Raw genomic sequence first — 16,795 nt, forward strand, 5'->3', positions numbered from 1 at the left:
GTGCTGGGTGCTCTGGAATTAAGGCTGCCTCATAGGACTTTGCAAGGAAGGACCTCGAGTCTGCACATGTGCCACTGGTCTTGGCACTCAAGTCTGAGCTGACTCAAATACATGCTTCAAAGATCCTTCCTTTATTGCATTCTTGACCAGCTTTGTGAGGAACTTATGAGAATCTCTGTGGTATGTTTCAATCAGGGAATGGAGATGCTCACCATGTTTCTTGGCCATGCAGGGAGGTATCTCTTGATGTATATTGCAACCACGCACATCATGAGGCTCCCAGCCAGAGAACACAATGGGTACATCTATCCCTTCTTGGACTTGGTTCTGTCAATCAGATAATTTTTGAAGCCGGACACCTTGTCTCTTTCCTTCTTGGAAAACATCATGTTGGAAAAGAAAAAATATAAAACCTTTCTAATTAAATAATGCCCCAAAGCAGCAACAGTGATACCTGAAGATGCTGAGGAGGTACAGGAGTGAGGAGACACTGATGTGCCAAGCTGAAAGTACTGAAGATTCAAGATATCAAGTATACAAGATGCAGGCAAAAAGAGATCAAAGCCACAGAATACCAAAGGAGCAGTGCAAAGTGCTGAAACAGCAGTGCTAAAGTGCCATGGCAAAGGTAATGAATCAGTGTACTGCAAGCAAAGCTGCTGGAGTGCCAAACATTAAGCAAGGGGAGTGAAGTGCAGATGCACTGAAACAAGTGGCATGGAAAAACCTACTTGAGCCCTGAATGAATCAGCTTTGGCAAAACTAGATGCTGATTAGAAAGGTTAGACAGAAATAGATACCACTGAGCTTATCACAAAGATGACCATGAAGCAGGGCACTCCTCTACTGCCTGCAGCCAAGGAAGGACTGGCATAGAATGTCCAAGCAATGGTGACATAGTCTAAGGCAGGGAAACGTAATGCAGAGGCCTGGATCAAGCTCTATTCTGCTATTGTTGCCCTCAGTGGGCAAGAAATCTGACTTGTGGGAGTTGGAACTGTTTTGCGCTAGATAACACAAACCTAAGAGTGAGAACACTGTACAGATGTCGTCAACTTCTCCCTCATCTCAAAGTGCCAAACTACCATTTCAGCAGTGGTTTGGAGCTTCCAACCACTTATTACCAACTTTCTATTCAGCAACTAAGGACTTGTCTACATGGTGGGGTTATGTGCTCTATAGGGGTGTGATTTCCAAAGCACACTAATGTGCTGCACATTAACTGGTCTGTGTAGACCGTGCTGGTGTGCACTGAAGGTTCCCTAGTATGCTTCAACGTAGAATAAATAGTACCATGTTTAGGTGTAGTAAGGAACCTTCAGTGCATACCAGCAAGGTCTACACGGACCAATTAATGCACAGCGTGTCAGTACACTTTGGAAATCACACCCCTGTAGAGCACATTACTCCACTGCATACAGAAGCTCTGAGATCAGTGTCTTTTGGGACACCGAATGCTAGTAAAAGGCAGCGGGGCTTCATATAGGAGGAAGGAGAACTGGTTTAAAAGGGTCAAGGAACCTTAAAAAAAGAGCAAAGAAGGATTACAAAAATAAATTTAAAAATATTCAAAGTAGTGGGGAAAAGGACTTTCTAACATGCTCCCTACTATTATCTCTTATCCCTTTGCAGGGAAATATTTTCCATTCCCCTCTCCAAACTAAAGGCACATTTTCTTTTTAAAATAAGGCATTTTAATGAATGAGCAATGCTTCTGAAGATGTAATCTATTTCAGGATGTGTATTAGTAGCCTACTTGTGCATTTCTCAGATGGATGGAGGCACTTGGCATTTAGCTTTGGTGCTAACTTGGGTTTATAACTATAAGCCTACTAATGCACACTGTTGTGTATTATTGCTATGGAAGGAAATAGTGACTATATCATTTACAGTATCAGGAAGGGTACCGTTCTTTATTCCACTGAATTATGTCACAATACCTCTTTCTAAAACCTGCAACATTTTGATTGCAGCTAAATCAGACAATGCTGCAAAGCATCAAGTTAACAAGAGAGTGGTTTAAGTTAAAAAAACAAAAAAACAAAAAAAACGACAGCCCCCAGTTCACATTATTTCCAATTGTATGCTGCTTCAAGTGCAGAATAGTAATCTCTTTCTTATCTTCTGAAACACTTTGCTTTTTAAGAATTTGCAGTACAGCTGTAATCCTTACACGGGTCAACATATGACACTAGAAGAGCTGTTGTAATTAATCTAGACTTTAAAAGTAGATACTCAGTTACACAGAGAACAGGATCAAAAAAGATAGAGATGTCATGCAAAATACTTACAATGATATAACGAAGTCTATAATATACTTTTACTCTGATCATCTTTTTTTATTCCTTAGCCACTCATGCTCATAATTCACATTTAGTTATGAATGCAAGACTTGCAAAATTCAATCAGAGTAACAACTCTAAGAGTACATCTTTAATTAATTTAAGTCCTGGATAGCAACATCTCTTGCTTAAGGGTGTGGGTTGTTTTTTTGTTTTTTTGCAAAATTTGTATTTCACTTGGAGAACTGATATAAGCGATGCCATCAAAAGAACTTTTTTGCCAGTACTAGCTGCATCTAAATTAGCAGGGATTGATGGCATAGCTATACTGGCAAATATTTTCTAGTGTAGACCTGGCCTTGGGATAATCGAGGACAAATATTAACCCCTCCCAATTTCCCCTATCCCCTCCCCTCCAAAATAAAAAAAGCCTGTTGAATTTCACTACTTCTGCCCCTGACAAATGCAAAGAAATCACAAATAGTAAAATAAATACATATGGATTATTTCTTTACCACAGTCTCCCGTCCAAACAAAGTCAAGTATACCCCAGTGTGGACAAGTCTCTCTCTCAGAAACTAAGATAGTTACAACTGGCCAAGTCAAACATATGGCGTAAGCCACTAATTGCCACCCTCATAAATACGAGTGACTATTCAAGAAGCTAACGTATCTTGGCTCTGACTGATAAGATCAGAATATGACACAGAGCTAGCTAAAGACAATACTATATCAAATGAAGTATTAAGTTATCCTTTTTAATTAGAATGCAGTGGAGAAAGTCACACCAACACTGCAAATATGTACCACATATTTGGCACACAAAGAGACTGTGAATTTATTTTTAAACCCCTGCAATATATTATTATTAGTGGATCTGACATTAAAGATTTCCCTAATGCTTAATATATAATGCATTTTACTAGGACCTCAGAAAGTGAGCAATGATCTCCAATCAGATAAGTTATTTTCCCTGAAAGACTCCCAACAGTGATCCAGACTTTGCCAGCTCCTTCTCAGCTCAAGTCTCTCCCCGCCTCCCCAATCCTGTCTCTTCCCGATCTTGTGCTAGTGTGGTCTATACTGGTGGCTCTTGTGACTTACAAGAGTTGGGGGAGGGGGGAAGGAGAGAGACTGGCAATCAAAGGCATCTCAGAGAAGAGCACCTCTGTGAACCACAAGAAGCACAAGATCCTGGTGGTAGGGTTGGGGATGAAGAGGGCAGTAGCAATCTAAACAAGGAGATGAGGGAGAAAGGTGCACTCCCGTGAATCAAACATGTAAAATTTCAGCCCAAAACGTAAGTGTTTCAGAAAATTTTAATCATGTGAAAAAAAAAAAAAAAGTTACAACAGAAACACATTTTAATAAGGCATAAGCACAAGGGGTAAGTTTGGAGATTTCAACATAATGGCCCCCAGTCCTCCAATACAACATGCTAATGCAGATCCCTGTAGAGACCCACCAACTCAATCGGTCTCAGCTCATGCAGAGGAAAGCATGCTACAATCATATGATGGGACTAGTGCCTAAATCTGTATTTAATTACTTCTGAGATGCTTGATCTCTGAAACTAAGCAATGTATTAATGCTTTTTTAAAAAAGGTGTAAATGTGAATAAGAAGAATATATAAAATAAAATTCAGTCAAATCAAATTGATTTTTTAAAAATAGTTCTGTATTTTCTACATATTGTAAGAACGTTATAAGAAGTTGCTACTTGCCTTAAATGCCAACTGAATTGTTTCTAAAGTTTTGGATGGCCTACATACTACAGATAGAGCAGTCACATATTCCCGTAGATCAATTACACCGTCTTCATTCTGTAAATAAAATAAATCATCAGAATTCTGTCATCTTCCTCAGAACTCCATAAACATTTAACAGCTATTAAAGGAATGTTAAAGATTATTAAATATACTATACACATAAACCCACATGAAGATATTCTGAAAAAGTCTGTAAAATTTAGAGGTTGAGATTGTCAAAGATGACTAAAGGAGTTAGATGCCCAATTCCCACTGAATTCCAATGAAAGAGGGGGGCCTGACTCCCTTGGTTTTTAAAAAAATACCAATCAGAGGGTATAATTCGATGCCAAAATTTGCATTTCTAACTTGGAGTGGCATGGACTGGAGAATGAAATGTACATAGAAAGGAAACTATATACTGATCATATCTTTTCTAACTAACAACATGAAGCTCAAATTACTATGATCAAAATTCAGTAAAAAAAAATTAGTTTTAACAGTGAAAAGATTTAATTTTATTTTCTACCATGGTCTGGACAATGGTAATTTTCCTAATACCTTGTTTGGAAATGGATGTCAATTATAGGGTTTGGTGCGGTTTTGAAAAGTTATTCTACAAAAGTTTTCACTTGTATGGCCAAAGATGTCCTTATGGATCTGATGGAATACATCACTATTTCTTCCAGTGGATAAATATACCTTGTTTTGAAGGATAATTAGGCAAGTTAAGATTCAATTAGCTAGAGTAGATTTTGATACCTTGTCATCTTTGTAATGGAGATGGTACATAGTGCAGAGGCTATGGACTCCTACCCAGATGTGTTGTGTTAAAACCTGGTTATAGCATCCTGGAAAAATGTGCTGGTACTGTCAAATGCAATCCACTCCTGGCATCCAAATGGAACATCATTCACAGTAGATTATGCAAATCTTCATAATATGATTGTCCCTCTCCTTTGTTACGTTCTCTGACCAGCAGTGAAATAGCTGACCTTTAAATCATCGCTGGGCATATGACTTAACAGCTGAGAGAGATGGAGAGGTATATACTTCAACTTTTCAGCAGTTCCAAGAAAACTAAATTATCCATCCACAAGGCCAATGTACTGATGAACTAGCAGACATTGTAATCACTGACATCAATGTCTTGGCCCCAACAACCCACCTTTCCTTGCACTGACCTAAAATATCTCTATGGTTCATCAGTGAATTATGGCAGATGAAGCATGTAGTCAGATTCAAACTCTAGGATCGTAAAATCTGATTTGAACCCATCTGCTGACAGCACAATGGGTTTAGTACAGGATTATGCCACTTTGCTAAAGGAAGTGAAAGTCCCTATCTTCCGCCTTTACAGCTGCAAAAATCAGCAAAATTATTTTGCATAATGAACTTGCAAGTCACTTGGCTTACATAAACCAAACATCAGACCAAAAATCACTGAAAAGAGCTCTCATCCCATTCCACAGAAAATTCAACAAATATAAGATGAACTTTTTGAAACAGAAAACTTAGTCAGATTTGGTCCCATTGCATATGATGAATTACAAAAAGCCCTGAAAATTGTTGAGTCATCACTTGCAAAACAAAACTTCCACCCCAACTGATGAAAGCCCAACAGAACTGAGCTCAATTCTATTGAAATTATTAACACTTTCTTTAGAGAAAGCAAACCTGCTAGGCTTCCTGAAAAATGCAATACCCTGCAACACTTGATACTGGAATCACTTCTTTACCTCCCTTTAGAATCATAGAATATTAGGGTTGGAAGACACCTCAGAAGGACATCTAGTCCAATCCCCTGCTCAAAGCAGGACCAACACCGACTAAATCATCCCAGCCAGAGCTTTCTGATCCTGTCCTCTACACTCATGTTAGGACTAATTATTATCTAGACAATTCCTGACAGGTGTTTGTCCAACCTGCTCTTAAAAACCTCCAATACTACTACTTGATAGTACTATCATACTACTTGACCCCTGCAGCTTTTGTCAACTGATCACTTAGATATATAATATACAAGTGGGTCAGTAACATTAGTGTAAAACTCATGGGCTAGAGATGAGAACAGGTTTATTGTCTTGCACTAGTAATGTTTCCCTCAAACTGAAAAGAGATCACTCTGTATAACTGACCTGTCCTCTTAGTTACAAATCCACCAATCTTAGTGTCATATGAAATGATTTTATACTTTCTTCTAGATCACTGATAAAGATAGTATTGAGAAGAACATGCGAGACACCCCCCCCTCCCCCCACACACACACACTAGAAACACTCCCTATATGTAATATACTTGGGCTTGTATAAGGCATTTGACTTGGTACTGCACAACATTCTGATTTAAAAAGTCAGTGCTATACAATATGAATAAAGCACATATTTAATGGAATGAGAAGTGGCTCAAAAGGGGATATTTTTAGGGAGATTCCACCTGAGCTCTGGACCGGATTAGCCAGTCACTGAAATATGGGAATACATGAACTCCCTTTTTCCTGAGGAAAGCCACTACTACTGCCATACATTTGTTGAAGACCTGTGGGGTAGCTGACAGGCCAAATGGGAGAGCCGCAAACTGGTAATGGGTCTGGTTCGTGGCAAATATTAGAAACCTTCTGTGGCCTTGGAAAATTGATATGTGGAAGTATATGTCCTTTAGATAGAGGGTGGCATACCAATCCCCTGGATCCAGCAAAGGAATGATGGCGCCCAAGGAGAGAGACCATGAGGAACTTTAAGCTGTTGAGATGATGCAGGTCTAGGTTCCGTTGAGATCCCCTTTGGCCTTTGGAATTAGGAAGGAACGGGAATAAAACCCCTTTCCTCTTAGATAGTGTGGAACCTCTTCCAAGGCTCCCACCCAAAGGAGGGACTGAACTTCTTGTTCCAATAGTTGCTTGTGAGAAAGATCCCTGAAGAGGGATGGGGAGGGGGTGTGGGAAGGCAGGGTGGATAAAAATTGAAGGATATAACCAAATTCTATTGTGTTTAGAACCCAACAGTCCAAGGTAATGTAGGTCCAAGCAATGAGGAAGCAGGAGAGTCGTTTGGAAAACAAAGGGGTAACTGGATACAGAACTGAGGGAATTGATATGTCGTCCTCAAGAGTTTCGTCAAAACCAGTGCTTCTAACTATCTGAGTGTTTAGGGACAGAATGCATCAACCCTGAAGAGGAGACTGGTGGAGGGGTGTCTACGACACAATCCTTTGCTCTTCCTCATCCGCTGGTCCTACCTGGCAGGTTGCGCAAAATAGCGTCCTGTCTGTTGAGGCCCGTAGTGTTTTCTGGACACTGCTTGTGTATACAGACCCTGAGATTTTAGGGTCGCCTTGGAGTCCTTAAGTCCATGGAATTTGGCATCTGTTTGCTCTGAGAAGAGCGAGGGCCCTTCGAATGGGAGATCCTGGAGGGTTTGTTGCACCTCTTGAGGAAACCCCGAAGACTGTAACCATGAGCTTCTGTAACCATTGATCTGGCTCCAGAATCGGCAGCATCCAAGGCTGCCTACAGGGACGCCCAAACTACTGTCTTCCCTTCTTTGACTAGCAAAGAGAACTCCTGTCTGGCCTCTTGAGGGAGCATGTCCTTAAATTTCTGCATCGCCTCCCACATATTAAAATCATAGCGACCTAGCAAAGCTTGCTGGTTCACTATTCGGAGTTGTAGCCCACCCGTTGAATATGCTTTTTGGCCAAACAAGTCCAGCTTTTTGGGGTCCTTTGCCTTGGGCATAAGGTCTGTTTGACCTTGATGGTCCCCCTCATTGGTGGCTGCCACTACTAGAGATCCTGGTGGAGGGTGTGAAAACAAATTCATACCCTTTGGCTGGTATGAAGAATTTCCCTCCGTCCTACAGCCAAAAGGAGGGAGTGCAAGCAGGGGTCTGCCAGAGCACTCAAACTGGGTCCATGATCACCTCATTAAGGGGTAAAGCCACTCTTGAGGGACCCGCTGCTGACAAAATGTCCAGGAACCGTGTGTCGTCTCTTTGACCACCTCAACTTGGATACCCAAATTCAAGGCCACCCGCTTTAATAAGTCTCACGGTGCGGTACTGGAATGTCCTACTTTCTGAGGCCACAGAATATGAATGCCTCAAAATGGTGCCCTGACTCAGGAGAAACCCCCATGGGTCCCAAAAAGGCCATCGCCTGGGTTCCAGTCCCCACGGTCCTGGAGGCCAAGTGTTCGGGGGCACCATAGCGCCTGAGGCCAAGCAGGGGAGTCGTTCAAGCGGTCTTGATGGTGAGGAGAGTAGAAACCCCACTTCAGACTCCGATGAGGAAGACGAGCTGTGGTGGGGAGACCAAGGCAGTGCTGACCCTCTTGGTGCCAGCGTATGGCATTGCGGAGAGGTCAAGCTGAGGCTACCATAGAAGGTTTTTGCCTAGAGGGTGGCTGTGGTGCCACATGAAAGTTGGAGGATGGTTCTCTGCCACTCATTGGTACTGGCAGTGCCAAGTCCTAACTCTCCGGGGACCCTGGGACTGGGAGAGTTGAGTAGGTCTCTAGCAGCCGCAAACGCCTCTGGGGTTGACGGTTCTGAGAACTGACCAGTACGCTATCCACTGGAGGATGGCATTTCCCATGCTGGAGTTAGTGGAACTTGTGAGAGGCACCAAGGCTGGCGAAGGTGGCTGCTGAGGTGCTGGAGAAGGGTAGCGGCCTGACACTGGTCTCGTTCTACCTAGATCCCCTTGCCTGCTTCCTTTTGGCACTGGGGAACGACTCTTCTGGTGCTTGAGGTACTTTTTCTCATGCACTGGGAGAAGTATCGGTGCAGGGCTCTCAACTAGTGGAAGGAGTGCTCTGCATCAAAGCGGAGATGCTCAGTGCCAAGTCTAAGCGTGGCTCCGATGCTGATCTTAGGGCTGCCTCCGTGAGGAGGACCTTCAGTTCTGGTCGGACCCTCACTTGCTGGTCGGTCTTGGTGCAGGGTCTGAAGTCCCTGCAGATTTGGCAATGGTCTTTCCGATGAGCACTTGAGACAGCTCGAGTGCGGATCGTTCAAGGACATCAAATTGCCACAGGAAGCCCAGGGCTTGAAGCTTGGTGACTGAGGCATGCCACGGGAACGGACAATCCTCTCCAACAAAGTGCAGAGGCGTCCAAAACTCACTAACTACTAAAACTCCTAATAACAAACTACAACTACTATATACATGAGAAAGAAGAAAAATCATTAGGTAAGACTGCTGGAATTTCCCTCTTGCTCAGGCAATCATCATGGGTGATAAGCAGGAACTGAAAGGGCATGGGTGTGGTGGGGCCTTTTATACCGGTACTATGTGCACACAGAACCAGAGGGTGCTGGAGCTGACCCGACAGATACCACTGAGGGAAAAAATTCCAGCAACTGTGCTCAGGGAGCACATACACCTACATTGGAATGGACATGTGCAAGCACTTGAAGAAATTGAAATCTGAGGAAGCCTTGTAATTTACTCTAAGGTTGTGGTACAGACATTAGACAATAATTTGGTTTCAGTATTAAAATATATTAAAATCTAGACACCAGCAGGAGATGCACTGATAGAAAAGGAGAGAGTCTTTTTGTTTTTATTTTTGGTTCCTAACACCATGGAGGCCCCCTGCAACCAGGAAAGGCAATTGCTCTGAAGAGATAGCACAGGCAGTCTGGTTGCTTACAGAAGCTGTATGCAGATGAAAGGGCTCAGGCAGCCAGAATCTTCTGAGAATTTAGCTGTCAGCCTCAAACAAACACCTACTAAACACGTGCGAACTATAATTTTCAGAGGCCTACACCTGGCCAGAGTTGGGTGGCATTTTACAACGAAGGCAAAAAGCACATCCCTGACACAAGGATGACTCCCCTTCCCCCCACACCACATTTCAAGCCCCTGCTTCAAAGCATTTGTTAAAAAGATACAATTCCTTTTGAACTAAAATATTTTGGGTAAGTTCTATGGCCTGTATTGTGCAGGTCAGACAAGATGATCACCATCGTCCTTTATAGTTTTGGAGTCTACAAATCTAGAGTTTCGCAATGAAAGTGTTATAAGAATAAAACATGCACAAAACGTATTTTTTCCTAGCCTCATTATCTGAAATGGCTGAAGTGTTTTTGCTGAAACTTCCCCCCATCTTTTTTTTTTTAATTAATTCAGCCAGAGACAGACATTCAGCATAGAAAATTCCAACCCTAACAGATTACATTTGGAAAAATTATAAGCAACTGAAAACAGCATCTTATAGTGGAAAGCGTCTGGTAGCATAAACCGTAGGCATTGCTACCAACACTGCCTACAATTATTAGTCTGATTTTCAAAAGGTGCTGAGTACTTGCAAGTGCCATTAAGGTCAAAGAACTCCAGATGCTCAGGACACCTGAAAATTTAATCTATTTATCTAAGCAACTCAGTAGGAGTTTGGTGCCTTACTTTATGCATCCATGTGTGAAAAGTGTGTTTTGAATTTCCATTTGCATGGCATCCTATAACATAAAAACTGACTCCTCCCCTCATTGCACATGCACACATGCACCTCCCCACCTAGTTTCAATTAAGGAAGATTTCATATGGCCAAAATATTTCCATATGCTAATCAGGTATAGTATTAGAAATATCTTATTGTTTGAATAATATTTTGTGCTCATTTTTTCCCTACACGAAGTTTTGTTTTTCATAATTGGTACCCCAAAACAAAACTGGTTTTGTCCGATTTCTGTACCATTAACCTTTCACTTAAGCCATGTTTTGTTTAGTTAACTGGATTTATTTAGACTTACTAGATAAGAAAAAAGCACAAGGATGTCAAGACTGGGATTTTAAAAAGTGCTCAGCACAGGCTATACTCTGCTCATACTGAAGTCAATGAGTCCATTTTTTAAAATCCAACTGGAAAGACATAAGAATGAATTTTTAATTCTCTATAACATTCTGGTATTTCTTACCTCAACAAAAAGAGCAAACATGTTTTCTAATGTGTCAGAAATTGGGACTTCCAAGTATGCAGCAAACTCTTTAAGACTGACTCTTTTCTCTTTCATTTTCTTGGCACTTTGAGAATATCTATCAAGATCTTTTTCAAGCTTCTCTGGTTTCAGCCTACAACAAACAAACAAACAAACAAAAAAAGGAAAACATTTGACATTTTCAGACTACTTTAAAAGGAATATTACTGACTACTTCTAAAATCACTAAATGTTCCTTGCATTGTGTAAAACAGTGAATGACAGCACTGTACGATATTATGTAAGAACTCACTTACTTATCCTGATTCACTATTAACCAAAATACCTGTGGCTCCATAATTAAGGCTCCAAAGACAAATCACCCACTTAGTTTCCAACATAGCTCAAAAACCTAATATTCATTATTATTTGTATTAAGTGTAGTGTCTAGGAGCGCTATTCATGGACCAGGACCCCACTCTGCTGATTCTTTACCCTTTCATGCAACTGTCAATTGCAGACTATTAGTAGAACAGTGACATAAATGAATAATTATTTCCACTCTTGCTAATGTTACTGAATGAGAAAGACCTGATACATGTTGTTTAAAACCAAGATTACTAGTAGTGATTACACTCTTAATCCTGTTTGTCAGAGTCATCACTTTTCACATCCTACACTGCAAATGCAGTTACTGACAGCATTTGGGGCCACCTACCAACAAGCAAGGAGACCAAAAGATCCATCAGTTGAGGCTAGTTAGTATATAATCATGAGTTCACCCATTTCCTTTCCAATTACAGAGCCAGATCTGGTCTACGCATAAATTTTGTACTGGAATAAGTGTTTTGGTTAGGGGTATGACTTTTTAATAAAAATAGTAATATAGTTAAAGTGCTAATGATGGAAGCTGAAGGATTATAAAATATTATGCTTTGGGTTGCATGAAGAGTAAGTTCTGTGCCCTTCCACCATAGCATCCACAAAATCTCAACCAGCAGATTTGTTTTGAATGGTGGATAGCCAAGTTAACTCAGGACAATGTGACCTTTGCAGTCAGAGGGCAAATTTTTATTTCCAAAAGGTAAATGCAATCAATACAATAGGGCAGTTTCTATGCCCTAGTTTGTTCCCCTTCCTGCTACTGAGGCAGCACATAAAGGGAGCAGGAAACCCACTGGGGATTTCCCCATGTTGGGGCAATTATGGGTGGTTTACAGCTGGCAGAGTCAGGTCACACAACTCCTTTCTTCCTTGCAGGCCTTAATGTTGTGGTCTGGCTATCCCCAGTGGCTCAAGTCAGAGCAGCCCCTATCCTGGATTGGAGGAGACAATCAGGAAATCAAAATAGGCTATGGATCCTCCACCCTGCCCCCCAACCCTCCTCCCTTCCTATGATGCAGTAATCAGTCAATGGAGGATCTGCAGCAGGGAAGGGAGAATAGCCACTCGGAGTGCTCTAAGCTCAAACCAGAACTGTCCTGAGGCTGCAGCTAAAATTGAAGGAGGCAGTTGGGGAGACAGTGCCCCTAACCACTTCTTTACAACTATATGGCTAGTTCAAACACTTCAATTTAAAAATCACAGGATGCAATTTAGGAAGTACATTTCAATTCATAATCCAATACAAATTTCCTTCTTAGCACCATGGTCTTAAAGGCCACAATTTAGAGCATCATGGGCCATAAGTGGACCCACAGGTTGGAAACCACTAATCTAGAGAGTTTGGCTGCAATGCGTAATTGCAGGAAAGTACTTGAAGCAAAGGTCTCAAAAATGTAGAGAACTGACCAGACCTGACTGGAACGGAGGATCTGAAAAGGATATCTGATGAGTTATTTGGATCTAGGAAACAGTTGGTGATTGCCAACGAGATATTCCCGCAACCAGCTCCTTTGATGAGTGCAAGGAATTGACTAGAGTGTTTGGAAGCCAGTGTTCATACTTAGCGGGGTGATGTGTGTTGACCAACAAAGGGCCTGCCTTGTGCCTTACTCTGTAATCATTAACGGTAAGAACCAAACTTAAGAGCCAAGGGAATTGTGTCAGTTTCATGCTACACAAAGGTAACCTGGAAAACTAGGAGGATCTTACAAGTGAGACTCCTAAATAGGTGGTATTTTTAGAGAAGAGCACTTTCAAGGGTTGTCTGGACACCACCATTATGAGGCCTACGTTGATAGGGATAGTTTTTTCTAACTTCATTCAAGGGAGATGGAAGCACCATTGCCATATATTGTGATTTAACTACATGCCTAGAAAGCTACAATCCCACAATCACATACAATTGGTTAAAAAAATCCTAGTTTAGAGGGGAAGTGAAAACAACCATAAAAATGTCTAAAGACATGCAAAAAAAAGGTGAAATCAACAGCAATGAATATACATTAGAAGTTAAGAATGCAGAAAATTGGTAAGGGAAGCTGTAACAGGGTGCTGGCTAGGAGATCCAAGCCAACCCCCTGTTAGCCCAGCTCGGCTTAAAAGGGAGATTACTTAGGACTGGCCGGGGAGGCCACACCCTTATCACCTGAGGGGATGTAGCTGGGAACCTGAGTGGCCAGCCTGCTATATAAAGCAGGCTGGGAGGAAGCCAAGGGGGGAGAGACAGGAAAGGGAGGAGCAAGGAGCTCTAGATCTCTGCTGGCAGGAGAAGCCAGCAGTCTCCTGGGTGTTGGTCTGTAAGATATGTAAATAGTAGGTGGTGGGGATAGGCACGAACAATAAAAGAGCACTGGTGCATGTACTTTGGAGTAGTCTCCGACTGAGTTTGTGGAGGGGCCAGGAGAAGGCACCACTACACGTGGGGGCTTGTCCAGGATTTGGAGCCAGCGTCCGTGGTTGGCAACCCTGGACATGGAGGAGACCCTCAAACGGCTGGTGAAGCAACAGGAGGAAATGCAGTAGGCTCTGCGGAATGTCCAGCTGTCCCACCAGATGGAGAAGCAGACCTTCCTGACCTGGCAGGCGGAACAGCAACGGAGCCTGCAGGACTTTATCAGGGAGCAGACCAATGCACAAGCACAACTCCTACTGCGGGTGGTGAGTCCTGCGACGGGCGAAGGCACCCAACCCCTGGGCTAGGGACTGTGTAAAATGAGCCCAGCGGATGATCCGGATGCGTTCCTGGGAACATCTGAGCACATAGCCACAGGCACCGGGTGGGAGAAGACAACCTGGGCCCTCCGGCTCGCGCCGTACTTGGTAGGAGAGGCTAAAGCGGCATACTTGGCGCTGAGTGAGGAGCATGCCCGGGATTATGAGACCATACGAGCTGCCATTTTGGACCGCATGGGCCTGTCGGCCGAGTGCTATAGGCAGAAATTCCAGGGCGTGTGCTGGACAGCGGTCACGAGCATTTATCCAGAGGCTAGTGGACTGGGCGACCTGATGGTTAAGGCCAGAGATGCGTGACACAGCAGAGATTATGGACAGTTTAGTACTGGCACAATTGTTACAAAGCCTCCGCGAGGCCATATGGGTCTGGGTGAGGCAACACCAGCCAGGTACTCTGGAGGCAGCGGTCCAATTGACCGAAGAATACATCAAGGCTAAGGGACCTCAGAGGGAGGACCGGCCCCGGAAGGAGAGGGAGCCTGGGAGGAGACAATCTGAACCGGTTTCCGGGGCGGCCCAGGGGAGGAAGGGTGAGCCCCGAGGGGAACCCGAAACAGCGGCCAGGCTAAGTTTGCTGGCAGTGTGAAAAGCCAGGACATATAAAACGGGACTGTCCGGAGATGGAGTGCAGGTGGGCCGAGTTCTGTGGGTGGACCCAGGTAGGTGTAACTTGACCACCATCCCCATAAGGATAGGGAGAAAACCCCAAGCCGGCCTGCTGGATACCGCATCCGGCTGTACGCTTGTGCAGCAAGCGCTGGTAAAACCCTATTGGCTGGTTGGGGGGTGAGAATGGATAAAAAGTTTTGCCAGGTGGCCCAGGTACCCCTGGAAGTGAGGGGCCGCTTCAGGTGGAAGCGGGTGGAGAGGCTACCGTATCCGGTGGTGGTGGGCAGGGACTGGGGCCCAGCACTAAGAAGGGAGCGGGGGGGGGCGGGGGCGGGTACCCCGGTTAAGGGGGCATACCTCCTGCGCCAGAAGGCTGCAAGATGTGAGGACGGGCAAGCGTCCATCAAGACCAACAAAACTCCTAAACAGAGCACAGAGCGGGCGGACCTACAGGAGGTCTGCCTCTGGGAGCTGGAGGGCCCCGTGGATGCGGTACCCACGGATGAGACCCCAAACCCATAGGAGGGCGCAGGGGAAACTGAGGCAGGGAAGCTCCCGCCAGAAGAGGTGATAGGTTCCGGCCCCGTACCTGAAGTACGGGACAAGTGGGGGTTGGGGGCCCTGCCGTTGTGCACGTGGTGTGATGACCTGCACGCAGAGGCAGAGTTATGGGGACAGCCACTACCACTGCAGTGTACCTTCTGCGGGCAGGGGATGGACCGACCACCGGCGGAGGTGACTGGGGTCCTCTCGGCCACAGGTGCAGGCCTCCCGCCAGAAGACCTCACCCCAGGTCGATGGCGAAAAGGCCCGAAAGGGCAGGCGGGCCGAGGGCGGCCGGGTCTTGCAGCTCTTAAGGGGGGAGGGGTGTAACAGGGTGCTGGTTAGGAGATCCAAGCCAAGCCCCTGTTAGCCCAGCTCGGCTTAAAGGGGGGATTAGTTAGGATTGGCCAGCCTGCTGTATAAAGCTGGCTGGGAGGAAGCCAAAGGGGGAGAGACAGGAAAGGGAGAAGCAAGGAGCTCTAGATCCCTGCTGGCAGGAGAAGCTAGCGGTCTCCCAGGTGTTGGTCTGTAAGATATGTAAATAGTAGATGGTGAGGATAGGCATGAACAATAAAAGAGCACTGGTGCATGTTCTTTGGAGTGGTCTCCGACTGAGTTTGTGGAGGGGCCAGGAAAAGGCACCGCTACAGCAGTTTATCAATGAAAAGTCAATGACCAGTGGAGTTAGGACAATTAGAAGGAATTTAAAAAATATAATCATGCACAAAAGGAATCCTAACGCTGGTATAGGTTCATTTATAAATGTAGATAGTAAAACTGTCATTGATGCAGAAGAGACAGAAGTGTTCAATAAATATTTTGGTTCTGTATTTGGAAATGAAATAGAAAGTATTTCATCATCCAGTTTAACTATAACTAAGAAGGAATTTAAACACTTTGCTAAAAAAATATATGCAGTGTTGTTGTAACTGTGTTGGGATACTTGAAAGACAATGAAAGACACAAACTTGTCTCAAATAGTGCAATCAAAGATACTACATCTACCTTCTCTTACTGAAAGTTAAACATTTTTAAATGAGCACATCCAAATGCCTTGCACTCAAGAGTCGGCAGAGGAGCACTAAACAAATTAATTATAAATTGTTAATTTTTAAACAAACTTTGGAATAATAGGGACGTTCTGGAAGAAAGTTAATGTTAGTCTGATATTTAATAGAGTAAATGAGATATTCCTGATCATTATAAGCCTGTTAGATATCTATACATGAAAAAAATCACAGAATGATTGATGAGACTCAACTAAAAATTGTAATATAAATGCCATTCAACATGATTTTATGGAAAATTGATCTGATCAAACAAATTTGATACTGTTTTCTGACTACAAATTTCATAGATAAGGGTACTATGTAGAAGTAAATATATTAAGAATTCTGTAAGGCTTGTGACTCAGTACTACGTGACATCCCGATCAAAAATTAGCACTATACAACATCAATATAGCACATATTAAATCAGGGGTAGTCAATTATTTTTTTGTCAAGGTCTAGTTAAGGTCCAGCCTACAGAGAAAAATAATAATAATAAAATAAGAATAAGTAAATAAAAAGATTTTGGG

General features: G+C 43.4%; 1 protein-coding gene across 2 annotated transcripts in view; it reads right to left on the minus strand.

Moving 5' to 3' along the window:
* LPCAT1 (lysophosphatidylcholine acyltransferase 1) overlaps positions 1-16,795 on the minus strand; it is a 162,673-nt gene that overhangs the window by 42,026 nt on the left and 103,852 nt on the right. For both annotated transcript variants that reach the window (XM_054018344.1, XM_054018345.1), the window contains exons 11-12: positions 10,948-11,101; positions 4,007-4,105 (exon numbers count right to left, since the gene is read on the minus strand). In XM_054018344.1, coding sequence (XP_053874319.1) covers positions 4,007-4,105; positions 10,948-11,101 — 253 coding nt within the window. The remainder of the gene's footprint in view (positions 1-4,006; positions 4,106-10,947; positions 11,102-16,795) is intronic.

Source organism: Malaclemys terrapin, chromosome 2, assembly GCF_027887155.1.
Source record: "Malaclemys terrapin pileata isolate rMalTer1 chromosome 2, rMalTer1.hap1, whole genome shotgun sequence".
Classification (NCBI taxonomy): domain Eukaryota; kingdom Metazoa; phylum Chordata; order Testudines; family Emydidae; genus Malaclemys; species Malaclemys terrapin.